Raw genomic sequence first — 20,413 nt, 5'->3', positions numbered from 1 at the left:
AGATGTGAGACACCTAACAGCCTTTATAACACCATTTGGCTTGTTCCAGTGGAAGTACATGAGTTTCGGGCTAATGAACGCACCGGCTACCTTCAACAGACTCATGCGAAAAATACTACAGGGTCGAGACGACCTCATATCCTACTTGGATGACATATGTCTGTTCCACAACACCTGGCAAGAGCATGTGAGAGGACTGGAAACGCTGCTGGAAATATTAAAGCAGCATGGACTCACTGCTAAACCTAGCAAAATAGAAATAGGAATGGAAGAGATAGAATTTTTAGGTCACTCCATTTCACAAGGTCAACAAAAGCCACTCCAACCTACAGTGAATAAAATACTGAACATAAACGTGCCGACATCAATTAAAGAGGTCCGTAGCTTGATCGGTCTGTGTAACTACTATAGGAAGTTTATACCCAATTTCGCCACCATCATAGAGCCACTAACGAATTTAACAAAAACGGACAAAAAGAATAAGAAACTACTGTGGACAGAAAAATGTGAAACAGCACTAAACAGGGTAAAACAAGCATTCGCATCGGAACCTATTCTCAGATTACCAAATACAGATCAACCCTTTATCCTCTGCACGGATGCCTCTTCGGTCGGTATAGGTGCATGTCTATTACAAGAATTTAACAATGAACTCCACCCAGTTCAATACATTAGCCGAAAATTGTCGTCAGCTGAGAAAAACTACGCAGTCATTGAGAAAGAATGTCTGGCCATAGTCTGGGCCATAAACAAGTTTGCCAGATACCTGGCCGGTGCACACTTCACTTTACAGACCGATCACGCGCCCCTACAAGCACTAAAAACAAAGAAGCTGTCAAACGCAAGACTGGTACGCTGGGCACTGAGCTTACAAGATTATCAATTTGACATTGTTCCTGTCCCCGGCACACAAAACGTGTTGGCCGACACGCTGTCACGCAACTAGAACATAGGTCATACAACTCTGGTCATCAAGAATGTTAGGAACCTAAGTCGCCGAGAAATCGGCGTGAAGTAAAAGTCAGAACTGAAGCCAAAGAAGTCATTTAAAGTCAATCGAGGTCAGTCAGCGATGTTTATGAAGTCAGTGATGTCGTGGGAACCTTTGAAGTCATATTGAAGTTGTTGAAGTCAAAGTGAAGACGTTTAAGTCGTCGAAGTTTAAGTCAGTCAGTGAAGTCTTTTAAGTTGAATTGAAGTGAAGTCGTCGAGGTCAAGTTAGTCTTCAAAGTGAAGTTAGTCGTCAAGTTGAAGTAATTGAAGTCGTCAGAGGAAATCAGTCGTTAAATTGAAGTCAGTCACGTTACTGAAGTCAAAGTGAAATAAGTGAAATTACTGAAGTCAGTTAAAGTGAAATAAGTCAGGTTACTGAAGTCATAAGTGAAGTCAGTCATTAAGTCAAGCCAGCCAGTTTTTGTCAGAAGTCAGATAGTGAGAGCTGCTCCACTATATGATTACGTGTTCAAATGTTATTTGAAACGGCACGATTATTTATATACACTTACATGTCTATTCTTTTTTGTGAAGCTATTTCTAAGCTCTAGTAGTGTTTACGTCTATTGAGTTTATTAGGCTTTACAGATTGTTGTTAGATTAGAGTGTACTGATTTTTTATTTGGTTTGTTTGTAATGTTATTTTTGTATGCTGTATGTACCGCCAGACAAGTGTTCAGCACGTTTAAATTTGGGATTGAGGTTTTTTTTAATGGAAGGTACCTCTGTCTGAATACTTGTCTGCGCGGGCACTAAGATGGTCACGTAAAACCATTGCTCATGGTCTCGTAATACAATTTCAGACCCACTACGCTTATTCAGAATGAGACGAGATGAAGCAGACACTTCAAAGAATGCCGCCACCTGAAGCCCTGATTACGTTGAATTACCTGGACAGCGAACAGCCTTGCTTAACAGAGAATTGCCCTGGTCAAGACAACGGACGCATCGCCACCGCTTCGCCCCAACCTGTGGTTGAATAACAGACCGCCAGCTACGTACACCTACGTCGGCACATACAAAGGGTAGACGACCCATCGTCCAAGTTCCCAGCGTCGGAATGTTGCGTCATTGTTCGCCACCGCATCGGACAGCTCCAGTTCATCATATAACCACTCTACGTGGACGTCTCAACCAGCGTTGAGATGAGCTTGTTGCGTCATCACATTGACCAACGAAAGTTACGCCTACACCCGCATCACGGGAATTTACGTCGACCAACGCCACAACCCACCCACCACAGAGGAACGCCAGCGATTACATAACACTTACACAAACACACTGCTCGCTGAGCCCGTTCAACCAGTTACACATTACCACTAAGATTGGCTCAAGGCCAGTACAGGACAACCTAGCCAGAACTGAGTTACATATGATTAGATTCACACATACTATAACATAGACATACATTATCAAGCAGAGACACCACAGATGTCAGGATACTTACACAAGATCTAGAACAATGACATTTTCTTTTTTTCAGGAACACAAGATTTTATGTATTTGTAAACTGTGCTGTCCCATTTTGTTTTGATTTTTATGATTGATGTTAGGGATAGAATAGAGTAGTAAGATAGATAGTTGTTGATGTATTAGATTAGTAGCAGACGCTGAAAAATATAATTTGTCAGCTACAGAAAGGGAGGGAGATATGTGATGACGCAAGATTACGTCAGACATGTTTAGCAGATATAGGTTAGCAGAAACAGACTATAGACCATAGTTGGTTGGTCAGATAGAGGCCAATGGGCGCACAGGGCTGACCGGTCACATGGGACGGTCAGCTGACCACTGAGGCGTGGGTCAGTAGAGCGATGGGCCAGGAGTTGTTAGGTAGCGGCAGAGACGGCCGAGGAATGTAGACAGTTAGGAGTTCATGATTAGCTAGCGAGGTAGAAGGTGTGAGATTGTAGAATGTAGAGAACAGTTAGTGTTAGGATTGGTCGTAGTAGTAGGTAGCATGTGGTATGAACAGTCAGTAGTAGTAATAAATAGTACAGTGTAGATCAGTTAGGTAGAAACTTGAACATATATATCATTTTTAATAAAGAACAATTATAGTTGAACTTGAACTGCGTGTTGTTGGATACATTCGTTACCGCCTTCATAAAAATCCCCACCCTCACAATATTAAACAACATACAACATCTTCTCTAAAATTAGCATTACTGTTTAGATTTAAGAACTCCACGCCTCATCCATCACCAAATAATTAGTATTCAAATTATCAAATGTTTTTGAAAACCTAAGCGAAGCTAGGCAGAATGCCTAGTATATATATATATATATATATATATATATATATATATATATATATATACATATATATATATATATATATATATATAAATAAATAAATATATATATATATATATATATATATATATATATATATATAGCCTATATATATATATAAATTTATAATACGCAGGTTATTACACCCATATATAAATTGATATAATATATGCATAAGTATGTATACATTTATAACCATATATCTATCCAACGCTTACATACATATTTATAAATTTTAATAAATAAATTTTTTTTTTTTAATTATTTTTTTTTCATATGTATATACATAATGTGACTGCGTGTGTGTGTGTGTGTGTGTGTGTTTGTTTTGTAGGATTTTTAAGTTTGTCGACTACATTTGACACTTAGAAAGGACACTGTAGTTCGAACTTTCTTTAAAAAGCCATATTTTTTCCTTTCTTTCAGGGGAAACAATCGCAAGAAGTGACTCATCTCACGTTTACAGAGCGTAATATCGAACCCAAAAATCTCTTACCGTTTGTTCAATACGCGCGATCGTTGAGAACTCCGGATAAGTCAGTAGTTTACACGTGCAGGCAAGTGTGTTGGTGTTACTTTTTATTATTTATAGCAACCATGTGTTTAAATGTACATGCATGCATGTTGGTTATGTGTGTTGACATTAATTGTACTGAAATGTAAACACATGGAAGATTAGCTAGACTAAATCTCTACCTGCAGACAGCCTAGTAGCTTAGTCGACCCCCCCCCCCCTCCCCTTCCCCACCACCCCAACATACACAGTTCTATTTACTCATCAACGCTGTATAGAGACCAATAGTTCTGTAGCAGAGACGTCGTTGTGGAAAACTCATGGCATCTCCGAGTCCATCCAGGCATATTGGGTACCCGACTGGCGTTGGGGAAAGTAAAGACGGCTGGGGATAGTTTATCCACACCATCCATTCTTATGCCGGCGTCAAGAAAGACATGAAATCTACTTGGTAAAAAAGTAGAACTAAGTCCACTTAGTATTGTATCTAAAATACTTGTTTGTATGGATCACCCTCCCCTCCCCAACCTATTCTTTTGACAACTATCCCATCGAAAAAATAATACATTTACGAGTCATCGAAAAAAACAAATATAAATTAACTAAAGTTCAAACCTGATTTTACACTTCTATTTATAAGTACTGTAGATAATTACTACTGCAGTTAATTAGATATATGAAAATAAAACTTGAGAACTGCAGTATTAATTATAGATGACCATCTAAAGTAAACTCTGACCTTTGACCTTTATTTTTCCCAAGAAACGGCGCTGAACTTAGTGGACTGGCCTATGTTGTGACAACTCTGATGGACAGACTGGACCAAGAGAACTATTTGACCGTTCCTGTTGTTGTTGGTAAAGTCAAATCCATCAGACCGCACGCCATTCCTACACTTGTAAGTCTAATTCATTCTTTCCTTTATCTGATGTTGTGAAAATAATTGTGTACCTCAATCACTTACCAGTCAGTCTGTACTTTAAATAAGTTTTAGATTATTTCTTTTAAATTTATGCAACTTCAGAAAAACAAATCTTATACACAAAAATATATACCTTGTGCTTTCTTTTCCCTTAGCAACAGTATATACTTGTGTACGAGACAATGAAACTCTACACTGAAGCAGTGATCTCTACAGAGAGGCATCGTGCAGAGTACAGCTCAACTGTCTGATGTGTGTATGCCCTGAGTATCAACATTGGAAGTCATAGACTCTACTGTTACATATTCTGCATCGCAAGATTTTTATCATGCGCATTCATAGACTGGTGGGGAGTTTTTTTTTTAAATAATATTTTACAGCACTAATTTCAATTTGAACTCATCTTATTTCGTTTTTTTTACAAATACTATTCATATTATATATTTCATTTTTAAATATTAAATATTTTACTTTATTATTTTATTTTATATTTTATTTTATAGATATTTTTTTAATATGTTACATTTGTCAATGTGTAAAGTATTCGATTAAACATATATTTAAAAGTTGGAACTGATTTTATTTCTTCCACTGTATTTTATGTTAGATTTATTTACATATTTTAACTAGTAATGTAAAAATTGCAGGTTCATTTAAAACAAGTTAATTAAAAAGTCTAGTGACAATTTTAGCGCAATTTCCTTATGTTATCTAAAAATAGCTCTGTCGTAGCGTAAATCAAGAGCGGGGTTACTAAAAACATTGGTTAAAATACATGTTTTATTTACAATAGAGTTACATGACTAAAAACCATTGCGCGCCTAGCTACTGAACGTGATGACGCAGCCATTGAACGTGATGGCGCAGCTATTGAACGTGATGACGCGTGTGGTGTGGTTGGATAAAATGCCTACTAATTCGGTCCAAATTTTAATTAATTCAATAATTTTTTGCGACCGAACGAAATGATATTTTTTGAAAACTTTCTTCGGTAATATTGTTCTAAATTTGGCAGAAATCGATTGGTACATGTTTCAAGTCGCTAAGTGGTCTGGTTGCCGAGATATGGGCCAAAAACTGCATTTTTTCGAGGTTTTTTGGCTTTTCCGGGAAATCCATGAAAGAAACCCGGAATTTGTTTGGCCTATGTTCATCCTCGTAACTTGCTTAACATAATTGCTTTTGGAACTAGTCCTCGATATTGCTTCGTTGAGGAGGAGATACCACTTAAAGCTGCGGACACACACACATCCATTCATACATCCAGAAATGACGGGTTAATAAACGCAATTCTCCAGAATGGAAATTGCGCTAAAAATTGTCACGGATAGTGTTTGGCCTGGTTTGATAGTATACAATGGTAATAAGTGCGTTTAATCTCTATGTAAAGTGGTATGACATATGAGCTTGCTAAACAAATAAAGGTAATATATTATGCCACGGGTAACTATAAAATATTAAAGAAGATCGAATATTTCATTCCATAAAGGTAACGACAAATGAACAGAATATATAGTTCTTTACTAAACCAGTTTTGTTGATTATGTCCCTTTGTAATTTTTGTTTTGTTTACGAAACATCTCAGAAGTTTAGGCTTTCTTCAGTTCACTATTAAAACTAGAACATGGACTACAAGCGAGACAAAAGTTTACAATGGGTTCAGTTGTGACCGACATGGTAGTAGTCGATTCTTATGTTATATTTTCGTTTTTATAACACGTTTCGACTACATTCTGTATTGTGAGACAACTTTTGGTTTTGTATGAAACAGTCTATGGATATCAGTCTTTAAATTAAACCTGAAAACAAAATTTTATGTTTGGCACAATACAGCAACTATTGCGTGACATAAAAAATTTACTTTCTAATTAACAAATCTTTACGTGTCTTTAAATTTCATTTATTGTAATTCCGCATATTTAAAGCCAAAATAACTGTGTCGCTTAAACATTCAAAATAAGATGGCCTTATAACTATCGGGAAATTTTAACATTCTGTGGCGGTACTATCGATCGTTAAAAAGTCGATAGTTTACCACGCTCCCTTATTATTTGAATAGTATCAGACATATTATTCTATATAGACGACACAAAATACTCAAATGCCGAGAAGAACACTCGTTCGTAGTTAATTTTTATCAAGTTTAAGAAACTGTTTATTGTTGTTTTTTTTCAAAGTGGACGATTACACAAACTAAAAATAAACACTGCTTTAAAAAAGGTAATCTAAGCAACATGAAGATACTTTTTAGCTAAACAAGAGATTCGTGTTAAAAGTTAAAGGTCGCCTAGAAATGCATTGGGGTAGGGGTGGGGTCGCTTTCAAAATGTATTGGGGTAGGGGCTGGGGTCCCCTAGACATGTAATGGGGTAGGGGCTGGGGTCCCCAAGAAATGTATTGGGGAAAGGGGTGGGGTCGCCTAGAAATGTATTGGGGTAGAGGTGGGGTCGTCTAAAATGTATTGGGGTAGGGGCGGGGGTCGTCTAAAATGTATTGGGGTAGGACTGGGGTCGCCTAGAAATGTATTGGGGTAGGGGTGGGGTCGCCTAGAAATGTATTGGGGTAGGGGTGGGGTCGCCTAGAAATGTATTGGGGTAGGGGTGGGGTCGCCTAGAAATGTATTGGGGTAGAGGCGGGGTTCTCTAGAAATGTATTGGTGTGGGGGCGGGGGTCGTCTAAAATGTATTGGTGTAGGGGCGGGGGTCGTCTAAAATGTATTGGTGTAGGGGCTGGGGTCGTCTAAAATTTATTGGTGTAGGGGCGGGGGTCGTCTAAAATTTATTGGTGTAGGGGCGGGGGTCGTCTAAAATGTATTGGGGTAGGGGCGGGGGTCTCCTAGAAATGTATTTGTGTAGGGGCGGGGTCTTCTAAAATGTATTGAGGTAGAGACTGGGCCCCTAGAAATGCATTGGGGGAGGGGCTGGGGTCGCCTAGAAATGTCTTTGTTTAGGGGCTTGGGGAATGAGCAAAGTTGTTTGTCCAGAAATGCTACCTTTTCGTTTAAAGTTTAAACCATCGTGTGTTCGAGTACCACAACTTTCTACGAACTACGTTTTGTTTTGTCCATAAGGTTGAAACATAGTTAAAAATTAAAGACATGAGTTTATCACCGTTAAACACTCAACTTTAAGGTAGAGGCTATACTATTGTCTTTGAGCGAAGGAGGATATAGATTTAGGCGAAAACGAAATATTATTTACAAGCCCAATTATATTGTTATGTCCCTTTTTACTTATATTCCAATTTACAAAACACGCAGATAGATGTTATGTATGGATCACTTTAGTCGGCAAGAAACTCAAATACTGATATTTGCTTATTTTAACATAAATTACAATACTTACAATTTTAATGAAATTTTAGCCAAAAATGTTTGTTATAATAAATGGTCATGTAAAAGTAAAAATAAATATGCTCACAAGAAAAAACTATATTTGGAACATGTAATTATAAGCTGGGTATATAAAAAATATAGTTGGAAGAGGATGTGGGTACGGGTAACAGTGCCGGTATCAAATACAATCCTTTCATGGAGATAAAATGTTAAACAGGTCAACGCTCCAATAATATCAGTCAAAACATCTAAACTTTTAAACTTTAGAAGCTTTTGTAAAAAATATTTTAGAATTATAATTAAACCAGCCGCTAATAGTCCTTTTAATAATGTTTATGTTCAAGTGTTTGACACTTCCCCAGGTTACCAAAACATCAACATGATATCAAATTAACTGGTCTTTAAAAATAATATTTACATTAAAATACCAAAATAAGGTTATGATTCCTTTCTTTTGACTTTGCTATAATGTCAATGCTGTTCACCCAATCAATAGTTAGATTTGTAAAACAAAAATAGGTACATGGACATGTCATAGTACTATTTAAAAGTTAAATAGAAGCTTGTATTTCCATTTCAATGTAACACTACCTTAGTGGTTATGTGTCGTCACACTACCTCAGTGGTGGATATGTGTCGTAACACTACCTCAGTGGATATCAGGTGTAACACTACCTAATGTATCGTAATACTACCTCAGTGGATATGTGTCGTCACACTACCTCAGTGGTGGATATGTGTCATAACACTACCTCAGTGGATATGTGTCGTATCACTACCTCAGTGGATATGTATCGTATCACTACCTCATTGGATATGTGTCGTATCACTACCTCAGTGGATATGTATCGTATCACTACCTCATTGGATATGTGTCGTATCACTACCTCAGTGGATATGTATCGTATCACTACCTCAGTGGATATGTATCGTATCACTACCTCAGCGGATATTTGTCGTGACACTACCACAGTGGATATTTGTCGTAACACTACCTTAGTGGATATGTGGTGTGAAATCACCCACTGAGGTGTAGTGTGGTTAAGGGCTGACCATCAGAGACAACATAACCAACGATGCGGCTTGCTCCTGGCTCCTTATTTATTGCATACACAGCACCACAAGGAATAGTACAAGGAAAAGTGCTAGCACATATAGCCCTGCATTAAGTCTATATACAGCCTAGTCAATCTATGCTCATGTCAGCAACTGAATGGCCCTGGTCATCTGCAGACTGGGGTTTGAATAATGCCATATGCAGGGATGGTGTGGTCAGCGCTATGCCCAACCGGTTTTATATTCCCGAATAATGCCATATGCAGGGATGGTGTGGTCAGCGCTATGCCCAACCGGTTTTATATTCCCTCAAGTGAAACAGTTACCCTTCATAGCTCTATGGACTCATGGACGACTTACAAAAAGAGTCTGGGATCCACATTCTAGTTTTACGGGTTTGTGGTTGTGCTCTATATCATTCCAAGGTATATTTTCTTTAACTTCTAAAAAATACTCCATTAATAACATGTATTTCTCTATTTTCTTTATATTCTAAAAATATCTTACAAAAAACAATTCGAAAAAAAAAACAATATTAAAAAGTAAGTTCTACTATGTTTGAGCTGTTCCATCGGGATCTAGTTCCAATCAGTGCCGGCGCCAGGTTATTTAGCGACCTGGGGAAACTTATTAACCACCCCCCCCCCCCCCTTTCACACACATTGATTACTAAAACATATATGTAAGAAAACAATTAATTAAAAGTGACATATTAATTTATTCTCAATTGCATACACGCTATAAGTAGACATCCAAATGAAATTTTACTTGCCTTCTTCGTTGCAAAAGTTGTACTAATTCCTTCAATTCCAGTTTGTAAGCGTAATCACATTCTATTGAAATTGTTGCTAAGTCCGCGAGTCTACTTTGTACTTTACGACACCCCCCCCCCCCCCCGTTAGAAAATTTAAAGTGCTCCCCCCTCTCCCGAAAGAAAAAAGTCTGGAAAACACTGAACCCCCCCCCCCCACAGTTCTGGTGGTGTTGGGCTCTATGAAGTAGCGTAGCGAGGGGGGGGGCATATGTCCCCGGGCGCCGACCTCAGGGGTCGCCAAATAGGGTTGGAAAAATAAATTGGAAGGTTGAAGGGGGGGGTGTGTGCAAATTGAAATGTTTGTCCCCGGGCGCCGGGAAGGGTCGCTACGCCTCTGGCTCTCTGCAGACCTCCCATGGTTAGTTCCAGAACGGAGCTTGCATGTTTTAAGCTTGACTGGTTTCTTTTATAATTGTAAAATGTCCATATTGTGATTATATAACACATTTTTTTTTTTAAAATAACAGGTTATAAATGTTATTGATTCCAGCCTACAATTGTTATATATGAATCATTTAGGAGAGGATGAAAAATATGAAAAAGACACTTAATTAATTTGATGATTAATTTGCGACTGAAACGATTTTAGACGCATTTGTTGTTCATACTGTCTGTCTACTAACATTAAGTATTGCAACGGCTACTGATGTATTTGTTTTCAACTAATACTAAAAAAACCTACTAAACTATTTTGTTTAGAACTTCTACTCTATATAACTTTTACAATAGCAAATGATAACTTCAAGTTGTATTGATAAGTAAGCGGTCAACCTAAGGTGCAGGAATTTGAAATGAATGTAAAGTTAAGCAACAAATTATTTCCCATTTGGAAATCCAAATACCAAAATTTTATTTAAGGGAAATAACTTTCACAATGATAGCTAAATCAACCAAGTGTAACAAACACATGCTTGAAAAACACAATCAACATTCTAAATTTCATTACGTAATAATTTTAACGAATGTTTTATATTATTTATGTCACCGTGTCAAAAAATATATTTTACTCATTGACTACTTAACTGTAGGTTTTGTTTGAAAGTCTAAAAATTGTAGCTTTATTATAACATACTTCTAATAAATTTTTATGACATACCTTATCTGATGTTCGATGAAAAAGTTAATAAACAAAATTTTGGATCCCCCAAATTAAGGGACGCCTTTCACAAATTTAAATACGGGTAACAATGCTAGAATTATTGATTAAACATAAGAAGATTATAATTTGAGACAAACAAAGTTTACTGTTAGTTTTAAATTCCATCATATTTACTATTATACATTAATACCTCAAGAGTGGTAATATAGATTCCTAAAAAAATAAAGATCTTTCAGCCAGAGAACGGCTACGTTTCTTTGTTGTGTGATTTAATCTTGATTTGAAATCATCTAACTTACGATAAACTCGACTACTCGATATACTCTTCTACATTCACAACACATATTAAACTTCGATACCTAAACATAACTAGACTCGATGCTCCAGAACTACGACAACAACTGGCTTAACTTCACCAAGCTCTACAAACGATAATCACAAACAACGACGATTTTATTGGACCTACTACTAAACGTTAACAGTCAACACACTTTGATACCTGAATAGTCCCGAACTCCAGAACAACGATACCTCATTACATACATTCTCATTTCTCTACTACCAATCAGATTCCACTAGCCCTTCAACTACACAACAGCAAAATAAAAATAACTTCACTTTAACGTTTCGATACTTTATACCTACCTAAATTGCGGACTTATTTAATTGTTTTCTACATCAATTATGCGACACCAAAATAAAATGCAAATTGACTTGTAAAAAGCGCCCCGACATTTCCAAATTAGGGAGGTTGGGTTACATTTTCACCATCGCTAATAAATATAGGCTTATATAGACCTAGTTTTGGGGTGGGGGTGCAAAATTGATAGTTAGTCCTGGGCGCCGAAATAGATCGCTACTCCTTTGGATATTACCATCTATAGTTTATAAAAGATAATCAAAATTATTAATTATTATATACTTTTTGATAATCAAAATTATTAATTATCATGTACTTTTTGATAAATCAAAATTATTAATTATTATGTACTTTTTGATAAATCAAAATTATTAATTATTATGTACTTTTTGATAATAGCGATTAAACCTTTTGCGCCCCCTAGGGATGGCGTCCTAGACGACCGCCTAGTTGGCCTTATAGGTAGCGCCGGCCCTGGTTCCAATACAAGACGTTTATTAATTAACCTGACACCACGAGATAGAAATTTGATCCATCAGTGGCGTAGCCAGGATCGTCTCAAGGGGGGGGGGTTCCAATTTTTACCCGGGGACAAACTTTCGATTTGCACCCCCCCCACCCCTCAAACTTTCGATTGCACCCCCCCCCCTCATACTTTTTATATATATACCATTTTGCGCCATCTCTTTTTGATATTCAGACTGCCTGCTACCAGTTATTTTTACACATTCAATTTAAAGTCAAGATTTCCAGCCGTGCTGTGAGTTGAATGTGATTGTAAATACAGAATGGTGAAATACAGTAAAAATCCTTCTAAATAAACTATCCACAAAACACATTATACAAACCTGCCCAATTTTTATACCAGGGGTGTCCAAACGTTTCAGTCCGAGGGCCGCATTAACTAACACATTCAGTTCGGGGGCCAGTTTCTTCCAGGCATGTCTTTGATTTTTCTGGGCAAAGTTCCTCAGCCATCACCAAAAAAAAAACGGGTTTTCCTTGGACAAAAACATCTCCGCGGGCCGGATGAGAGGACTTCGAGGACCGCATCCGGCCCGCGGGCCGTAGTTTGGAGACCCCTGGTTTATACCAAAATGTGTTTAACTCCACCACCACTCCCCCTCTTTAGCCTTGACGCTTCTACACATTTTTTACACTTGACGCCGGCCAGTCCTACACTTGAGTTCCATTGATTTGTACTGATAAGATAATCGAAGGTAATTATGAAAAAAAACCGAGCCGGCATCATTTGAAAATTAAATGATTGTCTCCCTGTAAACTCAATGATCAATATTTCATAGTCGCATATGTTAATCAATATTTCATCATGAGAATGATAAATTACACTAATCAAATGTTTTATTTTGAACAGTCACATATTTGACAACTAGATTTTAAAAAAAATATAATAACAAGTACCTATGTATCAATATCATATAAATTAAATTATAACACTTATATAATTTAAAAGATATAATAAAAGAATTTTAATATTCATTCTTTGGAAATATGTTTAAATTAACTTGCTTTCTCGTACATTAGTCTGTCTCATTGTTGAAGTTTTTTCTGTCTTGCATTTGTCCTTCGTTAGTAAAGAATGATCACATGGTCAGTGTAGCATAGTAAAACATTTTTTCTCAAAACATGACAAAATAATGTATTCGTATAAAAAGTTTGTATGTAAGCATTTTTCCTTTCGCGCAATTTTTTTTTTCATTTTGTGTTGTGGCACTTAACTTTGCTGGACTAATATTGATACGATTCATGCAATCAATTATTTCCCTTAATGTTGGTCTGGCTAACTTCTGTCTAAAAATTCCGGCATGGCAAGCATTAGACGGTGGACTGTTCCATATCCCACGGTACCAGTACGAACTAGTAGCGTTAGTCCTAACATTTGGCCACGTTATTCCATAAGTTATTTAATACTTAATTTTGAATACTTAATACTTTTTTTTTAAATATAGAAAAATGCATCGATTGCCTATTAAATAGTTTAAAAATCAACTGTCGAGCAGTTGTGTGTTGCAGTGTAAACAAGAGATAATCTAGTTGAAGATGTGTCGGCCCACGAAACGAAATAAAAAATTGAAATTAGATTGTTTTACGAAGCGGCATTGAAACTAATTAGGAAATTTTAATTTAAAAATCAATTTAGAATAACAAGGCCGATACACTAAGGCTTTTGCCATGGAGTATCTCAAGAAATTATTTTAAATATTTATTGTAGTATATATAACAGTTCTTTAATGTTAAAAGCTTTATATAACAAAATATAGTCCTATAAGATTTTTAAAAATGGTGTTAAGACTTATCTATACTATTTTGGATAGTTAAAATCTTTCCTAGCAGTTGTGAAAGAGAAATTTAATGTCAAATCTTTGTGAACCGAAACAAAAGATCCATAGTTAAATTTTAACCACCGTCTTATGTTTACGTTTAAAGTAAAAATTATTCTTCATACATCTTCTGCTTGTAAGAACCCACCAAAATACGAGTCCGCCTAACAAATACCTGATACATTCTATCTCAACAGCACAACGACTTAAATGAGAAAATGGTTGGCATCTACTATATTGTTACCGAATGTATAAATAAAGAATAATGTGATAAATAAAGTAACAATGCATTACAACATAACAACTGGCTGTTTTTAATTTAACAAACATAAAACCTTGAAGACTGTATCACAAAGTCCAACCATATTTAAACCAATCGAAGAATTATCAGATCGAATTGCAGGTATTGATTATACGGCAGACAAGTTTGTAAATTACCGTCACGAGTCTAATTAATAAAACGATCAAAGAATTATCAGATCAAATTGCAACTATTGATTACATGCAGACACGATTGTAAATTACGAGTTTAAATAACCTCAGGTCAAGAAATCGACATAAAACGGCAGCACATATCCGTATAGAAAATAGTGATTGATTTGAATATATAATTTACGCATACTTTTTACCTAGTAACTCCCCGAAGGGTATACATGAATTTTCTCAAAATATTGAACAGTCCGATAGACTGGGTAGTCATTTAGTTCAAGTCAATTGTAATGATGAACATTTTCTGGAAATTCCCACCCAGCAGGCAATATTTTCATCGAATACTAAATAACAAAATTAGTTGTAATAGCTATATGTAAATGATATCGCAAAATGCGAGGGGAAAAGTAAAACCGGTTTTCTAACTAATTGGATAAAATTGTAAGTGTAATGTAGTCGATAATTGGATAAAATTGTAAGTGTGATGTAGTCGATAATGTATCGTAGATTGTCACGTGATCTTGTCGTTTAATTAAATCGATTAGAGACAACACGTCAAAACACCCAACGACTTATAATATCGATGTATATTTCAATAGTGGTTAAAACAAGGGAGGTAACTGCCTCAGACAAGTGCAGTAATCATTTCGAATCTTCTACAACTTTACAACGCCGTTGAAGCATTAACAAACACAAGTTTTTTTAAACAATCCGCAGCTTAAAGTTATTCAATGTTCGATATTCAAATTTATATTTTTCTCCTTTATTCAGTTATTTCTAAAACAATTATTTCTATACCCAGAAAGCCTATATGAGACGATATGTTTATCAGAATAGACGGTGGTAAATTTGCATGAACGTCGAGGTTATAATCACAGTTGTAGTTTTAGAATAAAAGAAAAGAAATAGAAATATAATAGTATTTTCCTGAGAGTTTTTATAAAATGAAAACTAAAATAATATTTTCTCTCATTGTTATTTAAGCATTTTAAAATTTCCTAAACTTTCAACTGAGATCTATTTTTTTTCGTTAACCAAATTGCTTTTGGTTTAACGCGAAAAAATAGTACAAGTTAAAACGTATATCAACGTAATTTTGTCATGAAAATTTTAACCTATGTTTACAATCCTTATTTTACCCATACTCGTAACGCTTTCTAAAAAACACGATGTATATCAACATATATATGTATGCATATGTATATATAATTTATCTTTAATAATATATATTTGAAGTTCAAAATGTAATCTACGTAGAATAACAATTTTGAAATATAACCGAAAACCTTAGTTGGATAAAAACCAATTAATTTATAGACACTAATTAATTACTAGCTCGGTTATTGAGTGACCCCGAAAGACTTGAGACCATGAGTCCCAACACGACTCTACCCACCGAGAGCCCCCCCCTCCCAGTACGTGCTGGACCCCCACATCGTGGATCTCGTCCTGACAGTCCAGATCTTCATCTGCGGCACTGCCGGGCTCTTCGGTATCCTAGGCAACGCCATCAACATCCTGGTCTTCTACAAGCAGGGCTACAGCGTCAACATCACCCTCACGGCACTCGCCGTCAGCGACACTGGGGCGCTGGTGACGCTCCAGGTCTTCTACCTGCTCATGAACCCCTGGTTTCTCAAATCCGACCTTGGCCTTAACCCCTCAGATCTGATCATGATTATATCCTTCTACCCCCACAACTATTTCATCCGGGTCTGTGGGTTCATCACGGCCTACGCTGCACTAGAAAGATGCGTGTGTGTGGTCTGTCCTTTAAAAGTTAAACGCATCTTCACCAACAAAACCGCCATCGTCACTGTGATATTAATCTTCGCCATCACGACACTGGATCTGTTTCCTCTGTACTACACCATCTACTTAGACTGGGGTTTTTCTCCGTCTCTTAATAAATCCATCCTACACATCATGTACCGCCAAAACCCGTTTATGGTGTTTAACATCTCGTACTACATCAACGATCTCATGGCGCCGTACACAACCTTCTTCATTATACTAATGAGCACAGCCATCATTACCATCAAGCTAAAACAACAAGCCAGATGGAGACAGTCCATGTCAAATGTCAAGACAGAGACACACATCTCCAGCAAGGAGAGGAAGACAGTTGTCATGCTGTCTACCATCTCCATCGTGTTTGTCGTCTGCCTCATCCCGCAATCTACCATCCTGACGGCGGTCAGTTTCGTGCCGGACATCAGCTATGGGGGGAGGTATTTCTACCTGGCTCTGATGGGCTACTGCGTCTCCTACCTGTCTGAGACCATTCTCTCTAGCGTCAACATCTTAGTCTACCTTAGGATGAGCCACAAGTACAAAGAACAGTTTCTTATCATCTTTTCCAGGAAGAAGATTATTTAAAACGAGCCGACCCGCAGCGTATCATACGCCGCTATTTAGTTGTTTTATTTTCTACTTTTCAGTAATTCATAATTTGTGAATTCGACAGTACCAATGCTGCCACTGAAAATATTTGCTTTAAAACACTAACCCCCCCCCCCTTTCCCCTAACCCCGACCCTACACCCCCCCCCCCCGTGATAGCAGCCTCCTCTTAGTTATTTCTTAGTTACCTCCTGTAAGTTTAAAATCGAACTAAATTATCTGCCCCTAATAGAAACCTAGCTTTGTAAACATTTAGCGTGACCACAACTCACCAGACAATGTGGGGGTGGGGTGTGTGTGGTAGTGATAGTGATAGAGAGAAAGAGAGGGGACTGCAAGGAGGCGCTTGCAGCTTGTTTTCTAACGGCTCCCAGAAGAGAATTATATATATAGATTAACAGGTTGTATCGTTAAACAAAAATAACACTGGTTGAGGGTATTGTAAAATACTAATAGAAAACTTGTCTTTAAAAATCATGGTTATTGATGTTAACGAATTCTTGTTCTTGTATTTATAATAAGCCATGTGTATAAATTATTGCTAATCCGAAAATCTCGACTTCGTTTTGAAGGAAATAATTTAATCCACATAGATGGGATTTTTAGCAGACGACCGGGCACACTGGGCACCAGAGTCGTTTCTTGTTAACAATGTACTTATGAATAAATAAAACAATGCCAAAATTGCGATTTGGTTGGTACAGTTTTTAGATGAATGCTTTCGTTGATATGATTGTTGTTTTTAACAGTAACCCAGAGAACGTTACGGGTGTATTCTGCCACGGATGAAACCACGATTGCTCTTTCTAAGGTCTGTTCTGTCTAAATAGTTAGTCCCGGCATTTTTGGTAGCTTGAAAAAAGTAAAATGTATGTTGTTTTAATATCCTGAAGCAAACTTTTAGTCAGAAGATATACATCTGTAAATCTGTTCGCTTTACGTTTGTTTGAAGAAGTTACAAAAATAAATTTAAACACTTTGGTTCTCGTTGTTATGTTAGTATCAATAAAGTAATATCAAGTAAGGGTTGTAGAAAGGCACCGCTTTTAAAAAATTACCATTCCCTTGCTAAGAGTGGCACGTGTTACGATAACATAATGTAGAGTATAATTCTATTTTATTTAGTAGAGTGAAGTAGAGTTCACCTGTTTATGATACCTCGGCGTTTAAGGTGTAGTTTGGTGAGCACTATGACCAGCCACCGTTGTTTTCCTAGCTTGAGTTATGGGGGGGGGGGGACTTAGGGACGTTCTACTTACTTGAAATCTGTTTCTAAATCGAGAATTTCAGGTTAGCATTCTAGCACTCTATGTTAGGCTTAACTTAGTAATACATTTAGTTCTTAAGCGAAACATTTCACATTACAGTCTATTCTGAGTTAGATCTGTATTTGTTTTTGCTATAAACCAAATATTTAGCAAGAATACATTTTAATCTGCATTGATCATTGATAATCTAAACACGCAAATTTACATAGACAACCGCGAGTCTAAAAATCATTAGAAAAATATCGATTGTGCACCTCCCCAGGAAGACCGAGATTTCTTTGTTAATAATTTAAAAAGAATACATAGGATAAGAAAACGAAACGAAGACGTGTAATTAAAGAGATCTGGCCATATGGAGATAAAAGATGGTGGTTTGACGTGGTCTGAGCTTAATTAAGCTGTCGTGAAAAATAAGAAAACACAATATTTACACAACATTCCATGTAAACTAACTTTTACCAAATGAAAATGTATGGCCTAGCGATAGAGCTCTAAAATAATAACCCCAAAGTCTCGAGTTCAAATCCGGTTTCAAGTAAATGGAACGTTCCAGGGTCCATCCAGATCTGCTGGGTACCTAACTCACATTAGGGGAAGTAAGGCCGGCCGGGTAAAGTGCTGACCACATTATCCCTTTATATGCCAGGCAGAGGCGTAGCGACCCTTCCCGGCGCCCGGGGACAAACTTTCGATTTGCACCCCCCTCAAACTTTCAATTTATTTTTCAAACCAATTTTGCCCCCCCCCCCCCCTAAGGTCGGCGCCCGGGGACATATGTCCCCCCCCCCCCTCGCTACGCCTCTGATGCCAGGTCAAGAAATACATGAACTTTTCGTCATCGGTGCAGTGTAAGTGTATCGCTAGGTCTTAACGATTAATCTTTATTTAAATACATCCTACCATTTATATATCTATACATTTATCTGTAGACTAATCCTAATACCTAAAGCAGGAGTACCCCACTATCAACAGAAGTTTTACTGAAACAATCTATGATGCTTCTGTACAAGACAGCTGTTTCTATATTCCAGTTCTGCCAATGTGAAGGTCATTTCGTCAGCTGTACGGGCGTGGATGTAAACATCCTGGTCTTCTCGAATCTTCCAGAGGATGGGACGCTCTTTATAAAGGTGGATGAAATGTTTTCAAACTTATTTTTTCCCTAATGGTTAGCCTACTCTTCTTCTTCTTCGTTCTTAATTATTAGTGTTGAAGGGGATCGAGATTTATCTGCCAGTGGGTTTGAACTCGAGACTTTGTTCGAATTTATCAACCATGAGCTTTTTGCCGACTCGACCACGCCTCCAACACAATTAAGCGTTACGTGTCAACTGGTTATGCGCCATTGAGGCCATTGACTCCGATTTCAGCCTGCTTTTCTTTTTGAATTTGCTTCCATAGCCTTTGTCCAACCAAGAACAGTTAGCCTACTGATTCATTGAAACTGCATGATCGTTTATCTGTTGGCTTCTACACATGCCACGAGTAGCAACGTTTATAGGGTCACGTCAATGTAGCCACGTTTATATAGCCACGCCATTGTAACCAAGTCTATGATGTCACGTGACTGCAACCACATCTATATAGTCACGTCAGTATAGCCACAACTATACAATCACGTCACTATAACTACGTCTATATATTCACGTTACTGTAGTCACGTCTATATAGTCACTGTAGCAACGTCTATATAGTCACGTCACTGTAGCAACGTCTATCGAGTCACGTTACTGTAGCCACGTCTATATAGTCACGTCAATATAACCACGTCTATAGAGTCACGTCACTTTAGTCACGTTACTGTAGCAACGTCTATCGAGTCACGTTACTGTAGGCACGTCTATATAGTCACGTCACTTTAACCACGTCATCTCGGCATGACTCAAGCTACCAGAAGCCCACAGCTACCATCACAGTACCTCTCATACAACAACCCATCCCACCATCCCAGCATTATGTACAACAATGTAGGATGTAGATGAGTTATTTTGTTGTATCTCTACTGGACTCTCAATGACATGATTAAATAACAAGCTCGAATCTCCTGTAGTAGGACTACAAAACCGAAAAATAAAAAAGTAAACGACCGCACATTTTTATGTGGTATTTACACACTCTACTTTGTGTGAATATATGTGTAATCATTTATTACCGTAACTAAATCGTATTCATGTTGTCACTATCACCAAGAGCAAAAAAATAAAAATAAACAAGAACAAAAAACAAACAGCTATGAAGGTTAATGTATCATTATCTAAAACACATTTTGTATTTGTTGAGTAGATACCCGCTGTAGTGCGTGTGT

General features: G+C 37.2%; 1 protein-coding gene across 1 annotated transcript; it reads left to right on the top strand.

The window, feature by feature from the left end:
• Positions 1 to 9,461: 9,461 nt before the first annotated feature.
• On the top strand, positions 9,462 to 16,817 carry LOC131930816 (melatonin-related receptor-like). The gene is made up of 2 exons (XM_059287441.1): positions 9,462 to 9,509; positions 15,855 to 16,817. The coding sequence occupies exons 1-2, from the start codon at positions 9,462 to 9,464 to the stop codon at positions 16,815 to 16,817; spliced, it is 1,011 nt and encodes a 336-aa protein (XP_059143424.1).
• Positions 16,818 to 20,413: the final 3,596 nt, after the last annotated feature.

This window comes from Physella acuta, unplaced genomic scaffold, assembly GCF_028476545.2.
Source record: "Physella acuta isolate Inbredline_101_S28 unplaced genomic scaffold, ASM2847654v3 ptg001853l, whole genome shotgun sequence".
In the NCBI taxonomy this organism is placed as follows: Eukaryota; Metazoa; Mollusca; class Gastropoda; family Physidae; genus Physella; species Physella acuta.
This window is presented reverse-complemented; position numbering and strand designations above follow the sequence as displayed.